The sequence below is a fragment of the Cololabis saira genome, chromosome 23, assembly GCF_033807715.1.
Source record: "Cololabis saira isolate AMF1-May2022 chromosome 23, fColSai1.1, whole genome shotgun sequence".
Taxonomy (NCBI): Eukaryota; Metazoa; Chordata; class Actinopteri; order Beloniformes; family Belonidae; genus Cololabis; species Cololabis saira.
The window spans coordinates 17,599,332-17,614,902 of record NC_084609.1 but is presented as its reverse complement, the minus strand read 5'-3'; the positions used below and the strand labels follow the sequence as shown (position 1 = coordinate 17,614,902).

Sequence of the window (15,571 nt, the reverse complement as noted above, 5' to 3'; positions counted from 1 at the left end):
AAAACAAAAGCTTCTGAGCCCTATCGAAAGTGGAGTTTGTGCCCCTTTGAGACTTCTTCAATATGGGTTCACACACAGAACAACTAATAATAAAGTGCCTTTGTTATACAGTCGCATGATCTCATTGTGATGAAATCATCAATGGTCCCACGAGCACCGTAGGCACCGCTGGGCTTCAGCTGCAGACTGGATGAGGTAAGACTCAACGTCTGCTTCACACTAGCTGTGAATCACGCTTTGCTCACCCTTCCTACACTTAAAACACTCGCTAGATCGCACATGAACAAAATTATCCTCTTGTTTTAAGTGGACTACACTTGTAAATGTAATTTAGCGTGTACTTTTAATACTCACAGGAGCAAAATCCAAAAAATCAAGTCAGATGATATTGAATAAATCCTCTTATAATAAACAATAGTGTTTTATTTTTTGATACGTATCAGATTAAAAGCATTTGACAGCAGTTTGCAAATTATTACATTACTATTATACACATTATTTTTGTTTAGGATGAAAATCTGTCTATATTGTACGTGTATTAGTGTAAATAAGGGGCAAAATGGTGTGTAGCCTGAAAATTAACAAATGCAAGTGTCGGTCCAGAGGAACAGGACTATTGCTTTGTGTTGAAGAGGAAAGACTGAGGATGGCTGGACAGTCATAGTTTCACAACTGATATGGTTTAGCAGTATATTATGTTGTGAATTTTTCTACCTTAACACTTTTGCACTCGCCTGCATGCTGTGTTGATGTTGTGTGAACTTTGGAGCATGCTGTGCCATGGACATACTGACAAATACCTATGATGCAAACATGGTGCCGTGTCAACATCCACATTACCCTGTTTACTCAAACCAGCGGGAAACTTGAGAATTTGAGCAGTGTCTAATTTCTTGCAGGAGGTAGCACATTACTGCAAGTGACACACTGAATAATCGTAAGTACTCGAGTTTTAGCACTACTTTGAAAGTGTGAAAAAGATTTTCTTGGGCTTCATGAATAAAGTTACAGTCATAATATTATGAAAAGTTATAGTTGTAGGAGAAAATGAAAAAAAAGGTTATAAATAAATAAAATAAAGTTGCAGGTTTACGTAAAAATGTCAAAATACACTAAGAATAAAGTCTTAATATGTATTCAAAATGAGGGAAGCAGAGCTCTTGTGAAGTTATTCTTTACTAGCAGATTTGTGAATATGGACATTTTTCATCTTCTGTATGAGAGACTGGAATATGCAAGAACCTTTTCAGAAGCTAAATGATGACACACACATATCTACTTTATACATACATACACACACTCTGCCATCCATGCACCCCTACAAGCCTGACTAGAAACATTCAGGTCTGGGATCAGCCCCACACACACACTGTCTTATCCAGTGACCTAACTCTTGTGCCAGAGGGAGAGGAAATACAACTTGAAAGAGGTCAGTATTTACCTTTACATCACCCTTACTATTAACACAAACACGAGCCATACTGGCCAAGCAATGTGCTTTTTTGAACAAACATGAGGTCAAGTTCTCTGTGTGCTTGTGTGTAATGTGTATTTGCTGCCAAATTAATTTTTTGGTCATGCTTTCTGAATGCCGAATACCCCTCCTCCCTAACAAGATAGTTTCTTTTTGTTATTTGTCACTTCTAAGGCCCCTCTTAAAGCAACAGCTCGATATTTTGGGAAGATATATGTTTACGTGCTTTCATCTGCAGAGGAGCGAGGCATCGGCGTCTCGTCTATAAACAGACTCTTTATCAATCACACCTTCTGTCGCATGAGCGCTGAAAGAACTGCTCATGGTTATGACACTATGCACGTTTATGCGCATTGCATTGCAGAAGACGCTTCACTGTGTCTCCGTGTGTGTTTGACAGCATTCCAAACACATCACACAGCACGACTGGACTTTTTCTGAGTTGCACGTTTAAATGGCCTTCCTCTCACTTCCAACCGCTGCAGTCAAACACAGCTGGACTTTATGTGTAGTTGATAAGTGATGCGCAATTGCACGAAGGAAAAAAAAAGTATGGGCTTTATTTACGATAAGGGTGTGTATGTAGAGCATCGTGGAAGAATAGATTGAAAAGCCTTGTGTGTGATTTATGCATGTGAGTGGGTGGGAGTTATAATGCTGTGGAGCCCCAGTGAGGGAGCTTCGGCGTTAAAGAGGGGGTTTCCTGTTGTTTCCTGGCAAGTTCCACTGGAACAAGTGGATGAGGAACAAAGGCGTGGCATACCACTGTTGACACTAAACTTGCTACAAGTGATTTATTTCTCATGTTTTAAGGATGCTCTTAATTTAATTTGGAGAAACTGTCGTCATAAACGTCCATCATGCAGAGAGGAGAATGATGGCGTCAAAGGGGGCAGATGACTGGAGGTTTTAAATGCAACGCAAGTGGAATCAAAAGAATGTCTGCAATGATAACAGCCTGTCCTCATATCTGCCTTTTTTCACTGTGACAATTTAACACTGAGCTTATCTAAAAGACAGCGCAGGAGGCGGGGAGACTGGACCACGCAAGCTGATCCAAGTCCATCTGGTACCACTCATCGCGGCTTGCTAATACACACTCTCACTGTTCTGAGAAACTTTTCACCATTCTGAAGAAACGCACACATGAATTCATAACTCGTTGAAAGCTGGTTTAGATTCAAGCCGAGTCAGCTGCCATTTCCCCCCCTAAATGAAAAGAAAACATTGAATCCCCCCCTGGACAGACAGAAAGAGGAAAAGAAAAGTGGAGTGGAGAGGACAATCAGGACGGGAGGCGGGAAAGGTGAATGTGACCTATAAACGTTACGACTCCCAAAACACACGTCAAACATCAGTAAAGAAATAAATAGATCACATGGGACACAAACAGATTTTTGTCTGATTACGTTTTTCACTGACACGGCTGACGTAGGTCTTCGCAGAGTGTTGACACTGATATCCCAAAAAAAAACAACCAACGACTTGAATAACATCCGGAAATCCTCAAGCCATGGGAGGTTTTTCACAACTTTCCATCAAGATTCCTAAAGCGAAAAGTATCCGTTGTACAAAACTGTAATATTTTCTCATTGATCTATTGTTGAAACAAGTCACTGATCAGATGTCAGAGCGCCACACAACCCTGTTTACACTACATGACTGAAAAACAGGCTGGCGAGCATAAAAGTCCAAGAAAGTCAAAGATCAGGTATGTGTCCTCCTCATTTAATCTCTAAGCCTTTTAGAAATGTTCCACTTGTGTACAGGATGTGTGATACTTTAGTTTGACTTGATATGAAAGAATGGTACAAGGCAACAGCCCTATTGACCAAGCTTTTTCTTGTGCTGCTTCTGGAGATTTCTAACCTCAACTTTTGAGTTTCGAGGGCACTTTCTGTAAAAGCCCTCCATCTGACCTCCAGTGGGAACCGATTTGTCAAACAACCATTTCTAGTAACGGCCAAGTCAAAACATCTTATATGTCTTCTCACTAAAGGTAGTACAGGGAAATCACGAGCTGTCAATATCAGTTTACTAAAACTCAGTTCAGCGAAGTTGTATGTAAATAGATCCGTCTCCGTGGTAACTCATTGGTGAGTGCAAAAGCAAACAGTTTAAAAGCAAATAGCCTGGGACTGACAATGAAAAACATTGGCTTATTTTTTTTCTATCCTCAGCATTAATGTTTCAAACATTAGAAAAGAAAAGCTTTATTTACACACCCAAAATAACACGGGTGCCATAATCTGGACATACAAAGGAGCGGTTATATTGCACACCTATTTCACAACATCACTCATTGCATAACAAGTTTCATTTAAATGTCCCGTGTCATTTAAGGATGAGGCTGGTATGTTCTCAGATGTGAGTTCTCAGAATCACACACACACACACACACACACACACACACGCACGCACGCACGCACGCACGCACGCACGCACGCACGCACGCACGCACGCATGCACACACACACATGCACACTAACACTTTCACGTACTTCACACCTACTCTCAGAATGTGGCATTTACCATGTAGGGGCCAAGAAGGGGCTGCACTCGCTCACACAAACACACATGCAGAGCTGCAACGTGTTTGGGGGTTGAGAGAAGTCGGATAAAGATGTGGGAGAGAGAGAACAGGTGAATGACAAACACACCCTTATGATACAGTTTTTCACTATTGCTTAAACACATTTCACGATACTGCCCTCACTTTTCACAAAACTCTAAACACAAAACACTTTTCTAAAGCTACGTACACTAAACCTCACAGTTTCTTTTCAAAACCAACCCATCACACCAAAACAGATGCTCATATGCTCAAAAACCAACCCATAACACCAAAACAGATGCTCATATGCTCAAAAACCAACCCATCACACCAAAACAGATGCTCACATGCTTAAAAACCAACCCATCACACCAAAACAGTTGCTCATATGCTCAAAAGCAAACTCTGACACCAAAATACCACTCAAGGCCTGCAAAAATGTAAACACTACTGAGCATCATTAACCACATTACCAAAAAAATTGAAAACACAATTTTCACAGTGTGAGACTGTTCTTTTTACAGTTTCACAACTGCCAGGATGCATTTGAGCAACCCTTATTTATTCTCAAATATGTTTTGGGCATTTACTATAGATTTGTGCATTTCATGGGAATAGTTACATAATGCAGAAAATGCAGTAATATCACAACTCAATGCAAAAATTAGTACCGTAAACTCCATAGAGGATCCATTACACACAATAGATACAGTAAAGTAACAATTGAGAACACAATGTTCAGGGTGGTATTTCTTTTATTACAGTACGTTTGAAAATTGACACAGTATGTTGTATGTTGACACTGAAATCATGGGGCGGCATCACGTCGGGCTGGGTCGGGCCACAGGACCTCATCAACGTCACAGGCAATATTGTCCATAGCCAAACAACTTGGGAAGAATGCCCTGGCATGCCACACCCAGCCTTGGAACGCCTCCACAGCCACATCATCACAGGCCAGGTCCATAGCCCTGAGAAGGTTCTCTCTGGCGTAAGGTTGGCGGTCATAGACCTTCCACCGCCATGATGAGAAGAACTCCTCTATTGGGTTTAGGAACGGAGAGTAGGCTGGCAGACATACACTAATGAATTGCTGATTGATGTTACAGTTTTTCACAATTGTTTAAACACATTTCCTGATAGACTACCTCACTTTCTCAAAACTCTAAACACAAATTACAAAACTCACACACAAAATGCAAAATCCTACACTTCTCTTGCAAAAGCACACTCTACCCTCAAAACAGTGTTAACTCTTCACTAAATGGTATTTCCTTCTCAAATGCCAAACACATCTGACACGAACTCCTCTTCTTCTGTCTTGATCATCTATTTTTGTTTTTGAGGCTTCAGCAAACTGCACTGACTTATATAGGTGTGGTCACATCATTTGCAATAGGTGTTTTCAATTATGAGTAGTTGTGTTTACTGATTGACACCAGGTATGTTCATTGTGTTCAAGTTTTGCTGATTGTGGGTAGCATTTTGCATCACATGAGCTTCACAATGCATATTGGAGCAGAGTTATATGCAAAATGTGTTTTAGCACGGCAAAATGTGTTTAGAGTTTTGAGAAAAAGGGGATGGGTTTTGTGAAAAGTGTCTACAGGTGAATTGTGTTTGTGGTTGTGGCAAAAGGGGGGTAGTTTTACTAAATGTGTTTAGGCAACTGGTCATTTGGTTTAGAGTACTGGGTTTTGTGTTTTGGCAATAGAGAAAAACTGTAAACAACAAAAACAGAGGAAGTTTAATGATAATCCACGTTCACCTTCGGCATTAATATTATGATTCTGGTTGGTATTTTTTGCAATTGTATGAGTGACATTGCCCTACAGTGACCTCGTGCCTCCCTTCATCAGGAGGAGGCACCAGTTCAGGCTCGCTCACGTTGAAGAAAAGACTTCAAATCTTGGAAATAAACAACTCATGCCGTGTTAAAGGGATTCTGTCATTTCAACTGTCATTTTTCTGCCTTAACAACAAGACAGGCCTGCTTTGTCCGTATAGAACTCAAAGGTACTCGAAGTACTTCCCCCTGAAGCATAACAGATGTCTTCAGTGTACTTTTACCTGTGTTCTTCCTTTAAAATGCCTTTGGGAGTACTTAAATGATCGCTATAGCTGTATTCCCTCCACTGGATCTGAACTCAGTAAAGAGTTCACTCTTAACCTGTGTTTAGTTTGGTTTTATTAGGCCAACAGTGGGAACTCATAAAGTAACCGTTGTAAGAACTATGAAAGCTCCTTTTTATCACTGAAATATAACTGCAGCAGCAATAACAAAGCATACAAAAGATTTCACTGACAACTGCACAAAAACTGACCAGAAATGATTAGTTTGCCTTAATTGCAGGAGTTATCAAATCCTTCTTGTAGGGTTTCGTCCGATAATCTAATGGTTCTCAAGTTCTTCTATGCAGCAAAGCTAAGTAGATTAGATAAGACTTAACTATACTGTTATTATGCAAATTGCATGTACAAGGAAACTAAATGTAGTTAGCATCTAACCAGAAGTGCAGTGGGTAAATTATCTACAATATCTAGATTTGTACATTTGTAGAAACTACAGTAAGTAAACAGGTAAACTGTTATTTTTGGCTAAACAAATCCCAGCGTTTTCCAGCCCAGCATCCTCAAACAAATGTATTTGTGCTGTCAAATGATGGGAAAATGATAGTTTGCGTCTTTTATTAAAAACATTTCACTGATAGTCATGGAAATATCTTGAAAAATATGAGAGACTTCAGAAAGACAAACAATAAATTGTCATGCAAAGATCGTCCAACTGCACTTTCAATGGACTAGAAAGTGAATCTGTGAAACTACTGGCAAACAAAATGTGGAAAAAACAGGACAATCCTGAGCTCAAGTCTCAACTCCTAAATCTCACAATTGAAAGAGCTAAAAAGGGGAAGAAAGATAAATAAATTGTTTTCCAAATTACATTGGTACCTAATAATTACTTGGGCGACTCAAGGAATATTGTGGCAGTGTTATAATCTTTTCCTGGCTGAAACCTTACCCAGGGAACATTGTGAGGGTGCCATGCTATCATCATAACTTCACATAGTCACAAACCGTCTGAAGCTAAATAGTCCATTTAACTGCATCATTTATCTCATTCACAAAAATAAGATCAAATCCTCTGAATTGATCATATAATATATATGCAAAGAAACTATATGATTTTGGCTTGCAAAGACTGCTTCTGTTTTTTACCTATTGGAGGCAGCAGTGCACTGAACCGTGCCTACTCCCTCCAAAAAGACATTCTGCTGGAAAATTATAATTATAAATCATGAATTATGAGTTGAAGAGAGACTTGCATGTAGGTGGATATCAAATCAAAACATGCCTTGATGTAACTGTTTCATATTTAAGTGTGTAAAGACGGGGGGGAGCCATAGCAATGGTGTTTTTTATAGGGTGGTGCGTCTTTGTCCGTTGTTATGGGTCCCGGTGGTGTTTTGGAATTCAGTATGATGCTGTCGTCACATGAATAAGTACTGTCTTACACATACACTGAAGATGTTAGTTATCTATCTATGTGGACCAGGACAGAGACACCAAGCGCTAATGTTCTGATTTCCAAGTGGAGTCTAACAAGGAATGGAAAAAAATGTAGTTCCTCGACTGACCACTGGGGGCTGGCTCCAAAAGCAAGTCAAGCTTCATTGACCCCAATGTTAAAATGTCCAACTGTGCAGCAGAAATGGTTCAAAAAACAGTTCTGGCCTCCACAGCTAGATTTCACATCGATGACAATTGCCTGAGGAGTGAATTTGCAACTACCACACCAGGTAAATTCATATAAAGTAACAAATACAAGTGTATTCTTTTACTTTTTTGAGTGGGGGATTTGCAGCCAGCACAGCCAATGACTAGCATCACCTCTGCTACTTTGCACTTTGCACTATGTTGACTGTTCAAACTTCTGAACATAGTGCTTCTGAACTGTGAATAAATGCAAACACATTCATATTTTTAAAAGAATGTGTTTTGCCGTGACTGGCTGTGGGTTGGCCCGGAGGGCTTTTGAGGACGACACTTAGTGGAGAGTAGGCAGTTTCTGCTAACTCCACTTCTGAAATAATGAAATAATGTGGCCACAGCAAAATATTACAGCAAGCTAAGTTCATGACCCAGGATCCCCCGTATTGGTTAAATCATTGTTATAATGGAATTAAAGCCTGTTTTGACAAACATGTTTTCTCTCTCCCACTAGGTTGCTAAGTAGGAAATAAATCTGATTTGTGTCTGAAAGCAATATTAGACATCTGCATTTTGTCCCTGTTTTTATGCATTAAATAAGATGACAGTGAGTTCATTTTATGTTGCATTCAGGGGGACTATGGGAACAAAGTGTCAGTAGCATAAACAGAAGCCTAAATTAAACATCCTCACTTGTTCCCTTCAACATGATTTAAAATGTAACTCTGCAGCCATGATAAACTTTTGAGGCAAAATAGGGAAAAACAAAAGTATTATAACCTTGAAATTAATGTATGATGGATCAATATGTTTGAATATGTTGACACAACAATATGATATGCATCGATTTACGAGATACCGCCAAATTAAACCTGTCCTTCGCTAATCCAAACCCTCATGACACTCATTCTGTGGAGACACAAGACTCCATGTGAACTTCAAGTCACAACACATGCTCAGTGGAGGTGAGTGACTTCAGTCAGACGTTTGATGATGAGGGCTGCTCTGCAAAACCCCAAATCAATCCTCCTGTCTCATGACATGATGATCATTAGTGCAATAGCGTGTGCTGGACCCTTGTTGCAACAGCAGTATGGATTTAAATGCTTTACGTTGCAAACAAAGCACTTTTAGTCACGTTCACTTTAGACTGCAGTGTGAGTAGTTGAAAATCCCTGCAAACACATATTAAATAGAAGTTTTTCTGAACTTGTGTAATACAGTTTAGACCCTTAACATGGTAACTGTTCTCTTTCGAGAGTGTGTTTTTCTCTCTTTCTTTGAAACATGACTCTAATGCTTTGAGGGGCCGTGTGATTCTTACTAAGTCTGTATCACCGCTCCGCACCCTGTTGCTGTGCTCTATAGATAGAGGATGACTTAGAGGTGCAAAGACTTCACACCACAGAATTAGATTCATCGGGATAGCTGCACTGAGATGACACATGAAAACCTCTGGCTAAGTCTAACTCTAACGAGCAGCATCCCTCCTGCAGGCTGTGAATCGTTGCTATGAAGAGTGTTTTTGATTTGGGAAGAAATTTATGAGATCAGAGACTCAACCATGATGCATGCAAATCAAGAGGTGTTGAAATGTTCTCAACGTCCTGCGTGCATGTGTGTGTGTGTGTGTGTGTGTGTGTGTGTGTGTGTGTGTGTGTGTGTGTGCGTGGTTTTCATCTGACAGAATGATTTAATCCAGTTCATGAACCAAATAGAATTGAAACTCTGAAACTTCACATTGCTGACAAAGTAGATTTGAAATTGTTGGTAAGGCCAATCTGTAATTATAGCTTTGTTAAAAAAAATTATAATAATTTACACATTGTCACTGGCATTAATTGTTACACATACTGCACCTCTGCACCTGCTGAGTCTTAAAACAAAAGTACAGTCGCACCCACGTTGCTTTTAATAGCAACATACCAAAGAAATACAACATGCATTATGCACCACCATGCTTGTACAACCACAAGTGTGAGCTGGCATGGCTTACAGGATGTATATTTTTGGTGAGGCCCCACATCCCTACTTCCACATGTGCACGCACATACTCATACTTAATTTCCGTTTTGGTGGCTATCGTGTTTTTGCCTCTTCACATCTGTCATCTTCCTGTAAAATGAAGCCACTGGGGCTGGGATGAATAGATGTGGCAAGGAAAAACATTTTGATACAGATATTTGTGTAGCAGCGGCAGGTTGTGGCCATATGCTGATGTAGGTACACAGTTTATCTTTACATAGCTGGACTTTGTGGTTCTCTTTCAGCAATCTGACTGAATCATTCATTATCCAAATTGGTCACTAATTTGGTCACAAAATGCTAATTACTCTGAAAGTATTCACCCAGTTTAAGCTTCAGCCTCTGTGAAAGATGCCACTAGTCCCTACTGTTGCCAGACCATTCAGATATTAAATCAAACTATATTCTGTACTTGTCACAACAGTTTAATAAATGATTAACAGTCTAACGGATGCACAAGTGTGACTCATCCAATCATAATGTATACTTTATAATAATAAGTGAAATAAGAACAACCCCATTTCATGTAATTCAGTGAATCCAGATTCACTGTTCATGCCCATGAATTAAAATGTTGATGCTGATAATGATTGTGGGTGTACATATTCCCATGTTACTCACATGTTACTGAGTGGTTGGAAGGTGTAAATTAAATTAAATATTTGGATGTATCTAGTTGGATGTGTCTTTTATGGGTTAGCTGGGCCTCCCAATGCATCACCAGTAAGTTATATAATCTCTATGTGTACCTACAGTGGTAAGATTAAGTATGTGAACCCCTTAGAATTAACTGTCTTTGTGCATTAATTTAAAAATAAAACTTGATCTGGTCTTCCAAGTCACAATAAAACACAATGTGGTTAAATGGATAACATAAAACAGTCATATTTTTTAGTATTTTTATTGAACACATGTTAAACATCCACAATGCTGGTACAAAAAGTGAGTGAACCCGTTGGAGTTGATAGGTTTAACATTTTTTGGCAGAATTAATTTCAAGTGAGTGTGTTAGGTTGCTCTGGATTCTATCTGCGCAACTCTCAGGAGGAACTTTAGACCATTTCTCTTCACAGATCTGCCTCAGTTCAGACACATTTGTAGGATGTCTGGTGTGAATGGCTCTCTTGAGGGCATTTCACAATAACCATGAGGTTATGGTCTGGGCCACGACAAAAGGCAGATTTTCTTTACTGAAGCAGTTCTCTGGTGGATTTCATCAAAGTGCATTGTCCTGCTTCAGCTCTAAAGTTCTGCTAAGCTTCAGCTGGCAGTCACACCGCGATAATATATTACTAAACTCTGGATGTAATTATTTAAAACAAAAAGGGGCGGGGGTGCAACAGGCTAGATACATCTCAGTTTTTGTATAGTCAATGGCTGAAACAAAAGTGTAAAGTAACTGTTGACTTTATTCAGATAAATTATCAAGTGAAGACACTTTTCCATTTAAATGTTGTCTAAATAGTTTTCCCACTAAATGTTTCATTTCAGTCTGCTGCTTATATGAAAACAGCTACTTCATTGTCTTGGTATTATAATGACTTTAAAGTGAACTACCATACTCACTGCTTTGTGCATTTACAGTGTTTAAGTAAGGAGACAGAGAAAAAAAGACCATAGAAGAAGACAGAGTTACATATACAAAATCAAGTAGATGAGACTGTATTTTACGACTTTATGGAAAGCCCAAATGAAATCGAAATGAAAAATATATTAAAGAAATATATTTTTTAACTAAAAAAAATAAAACTTTGCAGTATATGGATACAGAATGTCTAAAAACACAGTTAAAAAAAGGTTTTTAGTGAAATGACCTCTTCCTCACCAAATTTTAAAAATACGTAAATACAACCTCAGATAAACAAATGCACATGCCATTTTGCTCTGTGTCATTATTTATTTATCAAAAACTAAACTAAACCAAAAACAGAAGCATCGGATGAGAAATTAAGTTAGCATTGGCTACCAGCTCCTCCAGCAGATCACCACTGAACTATCTCCAGAGCTGCAAGCAGACCTTAACAGCAGAATATAACGTTTGACATGTTCAACGACTGTTAATCAATCATATTATATTTAAATGTATTGCTTGATATAAATTCTTCAGCCGTGGTGCAAAAAAATTCTGCCTCCTCAGAGACATCCTGGCTGTGAAATCGAACAACTGCGACCAAAACATTTTTTTTAAACAGACTGTAAATGTGTAAATTTTTGCTGTAAAGTTGTACACTTTAACATGGGAGTCAGTAGACTGACTCGCTTTTGCAGCCAGCCTCTAGCGGCCAGTCGAGGAACTGCAATGAATCTTAGTTCCACGTGAGCCTCAACCTGGAAGTTAGATGGCTGGTGCTTGAGTTCCCTCACACACACATCTCTTGTGTATCCATATTTTTGGGAACCCCTACTTCAGTGACATAATGCACCTTAACTTTAAGAATGAAGGTGGCTGCATTCAAACTCATCCACAGCACAGACCCATAGAGCATGTAGCCACATCTCGTTTTAAGTCAAATGCACTTTGTTCAGAAGGGACTGTGCAGCTAAATATACCTGAAACGGATAGCTGTTCTGCCTTAATATCAGAAACACTGTAGTTGCTAAAACTGATACAGACAGATAGCAACATGACACCAGAGACGTGTGCTAGGAAGTAAAGACCTGCATGTACTTATACCATAATTGTTGTGAATAAAATCAATGTGGATAAACTTTCATTAATGTTAAAGAAAACTGAAAGATTTTTTACAATTAACATACAAGGGTTTAAAAATAATGATATATATGAGAATACTGTAGGTATCATATTGAATGAATCAGGATTCCAACCCAACAATGACGCCCTTTTTCTTTGCAGTACTTGAGTGCCCGTTCCCTGTTCTTATGACCCATAGCTACATTAGATCACTTTATGGACCTTTGCACTTGGGTCCTAATTGATATTTGATGGACGTTGTGATCACAACTTGGTCTCGGAATAGAGTAGAGACACTTAGATGAACCTAGAGAGCCAAACAGCGACCTTCTGATCCTCAGCTTTCACATAGGCAGAACATACCACGGCTCCGTGGTAAAGCCAAGACAGGAGCAGTGATTCAGATCTTAGAGCAAGAGTGAGAAAAAAGGAAGATGAAAGAGAGAAGATAACAGGAAGTGTACACAGAAGAGATAGGAGGGGTGAGAGAGGTCACTGCTGAACAAAATGAAAAAAAAAAAAAACCCACAGGCATCTTCTGCCCCCTGCACCAGTAAAACTAAAGCATCACTTCTCCATTTACTTTTACTCTTCTTTCATCTCCTCCTTCTTTTTCACACATATTTCCCCGTATTTTTGGGTGCACTAACCTGCAGCGGGCCGCTGGCCGGCATGGTGGATCTCAGCGACGTCAGGTCAACGTCTCGGCCCTCCTGTCCTCTCTCCGTCTTCCCCAGTCCCTGCATGATACGGCCTATAGTGAGCGATGGAGCGACCGAGCGCACATGCACACCGAGTGCTGCCCTTACAGAAGTGAAAATGCTAATGCAAGGATGGCAGTGGTCATTATGAAAGGAAGCTACCCTGGATGCCAGGCACCGAGCACCAGGCGAGGCCAAGGAGGACAACAGAGGGCCAAACAAACGGCTTATTCACTCCATCATGCTCTCCTCCTCTCTCTGACTCTCACTTTGCAGTTTTTCTAGTCTGCCTTTTTTCTCTCTTTGCTAAATCTAGGTTGTATGAATCCCGTAAGTCCAAATGAACATCACATTAGCAAACCAGGCAAATATTGTCTGAATTAAACCATATTTAAAGTTAGCTGTGCCAATTTATGGATATATTTGAGTTGCTGACCAAAGCAAAACCATTACCAGTCAAGGCACACCAAAATGTGTCTATTTGTGTCTGCTCGATCAACAAAAACATTTAACTGTGTTTCCATCGAGTTAACAGAGGTCAGACATGTGAAACCACTGAGGCGCCACTGCTTCTGAGTTTGCAGCTATGTAAACTGGGAAACCCTGTGCTTTGTAAGCACACAGCGATGTCATGCATATGGGAAGAGGCCCAAGTAATATTTGAAATGTAAGAAATTATCATTTATAAATATAACCAAAGGCTGCATTCAGCAGTCTGCATAAACGTTTGCCATGTAAGATTAGTAAAATAAGCAGTGTAGCTTTAAAATTATGTCTCAAAAGGTTCCATTATCATCCCTTAATAACATTTATTTAAAAGATTTACTCTTTTCATGTTAAAAATCAAGCTTTTTTTTAAAAAGATTTATCATTTTAAGAGAACCAAGGTCATGCTTAACCATGTTCATAAATAACTCTTTTATGTCACATGGAGTTAGAGCTGTGTGCTGTAAATGTATCTAACCCTGTAAAAAGAAGAAGAAAAAAAAGTGGCTTTGGATGCTGTCCATGTGAAATTATGTGCATGATCTCAACATTTCCTCAGGAGATACTCAAGCAAGTGCAAGTGTTATCAATCTGTGAATACGCCTTTATTAGGAGTTTAGATGGGGGACACCACTCTTTGGTCCTCTGTTTGGGTTTTTCTTTTCTTTTCTATCTTTATTTGATTAGGTTTAAGTGTTTATTCTGGAGATCTTTTGACGAGAGACATTTATTTGACATGTATAGTTTCTAGAGAGGTAAACTGGCAGCATTTAGTGGTGCTGAATGGCCTCTGCTCCTAATGTCAAATTTATTAAGATTTACCACTCCTTTCTGCCAAATTTGCTTCTACAAAAGTTACAAAAATGATGTGAAACTGCTACAGGTTTTAACAAACCGATAAAGTCAGAATTGGAGAGATGGATAGAGTGGTTAGGTGGTTAGGTTTAGGCATTAAAGGCTACTTGAGAAAGGTTTGGAATAAAACAATCACTTTTACAACTGCATATGCAAGCTGGAACTCTGCTTTTCCTGAGTTGCCAAGTGAAAAGTCCAGCAAAGTACTCAAATGTGGTTCAGACACAATGAATAACGTGAAAGTACTGCAAGGTTTGAAAAACATGCACAGTATCTGTCCATCAACAAAACTATATCCAGAGATCCGTCCCAGAACCCGGCTAAATCATGGTCTTTGCAGGAAACATGTAAGTACTAAAGATGTCGTGTCTAAAACACATAGTAAACAAAGCCTGGCTGTGTGGGACTAGCAGAAAAAATATATTTTTAAATGAAAATGGAGGTTTATGACATTATGAATTTGAACGGCCTGCAAAGCCGAGGTAAGGCAGGAATGTGCCTCTGTTGACAGAAAGTGAGAGAAAGGGGAGAAAAAGACAGAGAGAGAAAATAGACAGACATCCCGTCAAGCCCAAAGGTCAAATATCAGCATGACTGAAAAATGCAGGAACCGAGAAAGGCCCTGGAAATAACACAACACCAACAAAAATATGTACACAAAGGGCACAGACGTATGATTTATTTCCCCTGGTTACCACCAGCGCTGGATGACAAGCAGCTGAAACCTTAACTAACATTTCATTTAACAACTCGAGGGGGGAATGAGGTCACACTGATTTAAACAAAATGATTTGAAAACAAATCTGTAAAGAAAAAACACGTCAATGTGAAGTTAAGTGAACAGAACATTTTAGAAACCTTTGTTGTGACTCATAAAAACAAGTTGTGATTGAGAGTTAGGAAATATTTGTTTAACTGTTTGTGTTATGTTTGTGGCTTTCCTGACTCATGTCTCTGAAATACCTTGCATCCCCTCATAGAACTGAGATGAACATCATAAAAACTCAATATCCATCATCGCTGATGTCTTTCTGGGTTATTATTGCACTAATATGCTTTAAAATAGAAACACT

The 15,571-nt window shown here is 39.3% G+C and overlaps 1 protein-coding gene across 6 annotated transcripts in view; it reads right to left on the bottom strand.

Annotated features, from left to right (window-relative positions):
* The window catches only part of LOC133424379 (ninjurin-2-like), a 34,198-nt gene extending 20,822 nt beyond the window's left edge, over positions 1-13,376 (bottom strand). For 2 of the 6 annotated variants that reach the window (XM_061714934.1, XM_061714933.1), the window contains exon 1: positions 13,107-13,376. In XM_061714934.1, coding sequence (XP_061570918.1) covers positions 13,107-13,202 — 96 coding nt within the window. In that variant the 5' untranslated portion in view covers positions 13,203-13,376. The remainder of the gene's footprint in view (positions 1-13,106) is intronic. The other 4 variants (XM_061714937.1, XM_061714938.1, XM_061714935.1 and 1 more) reach the window with 3 other exon arrangements.
* Between the last annotated feature and the right edge of the window lie 2,195 nt (positions 13,377-15,571).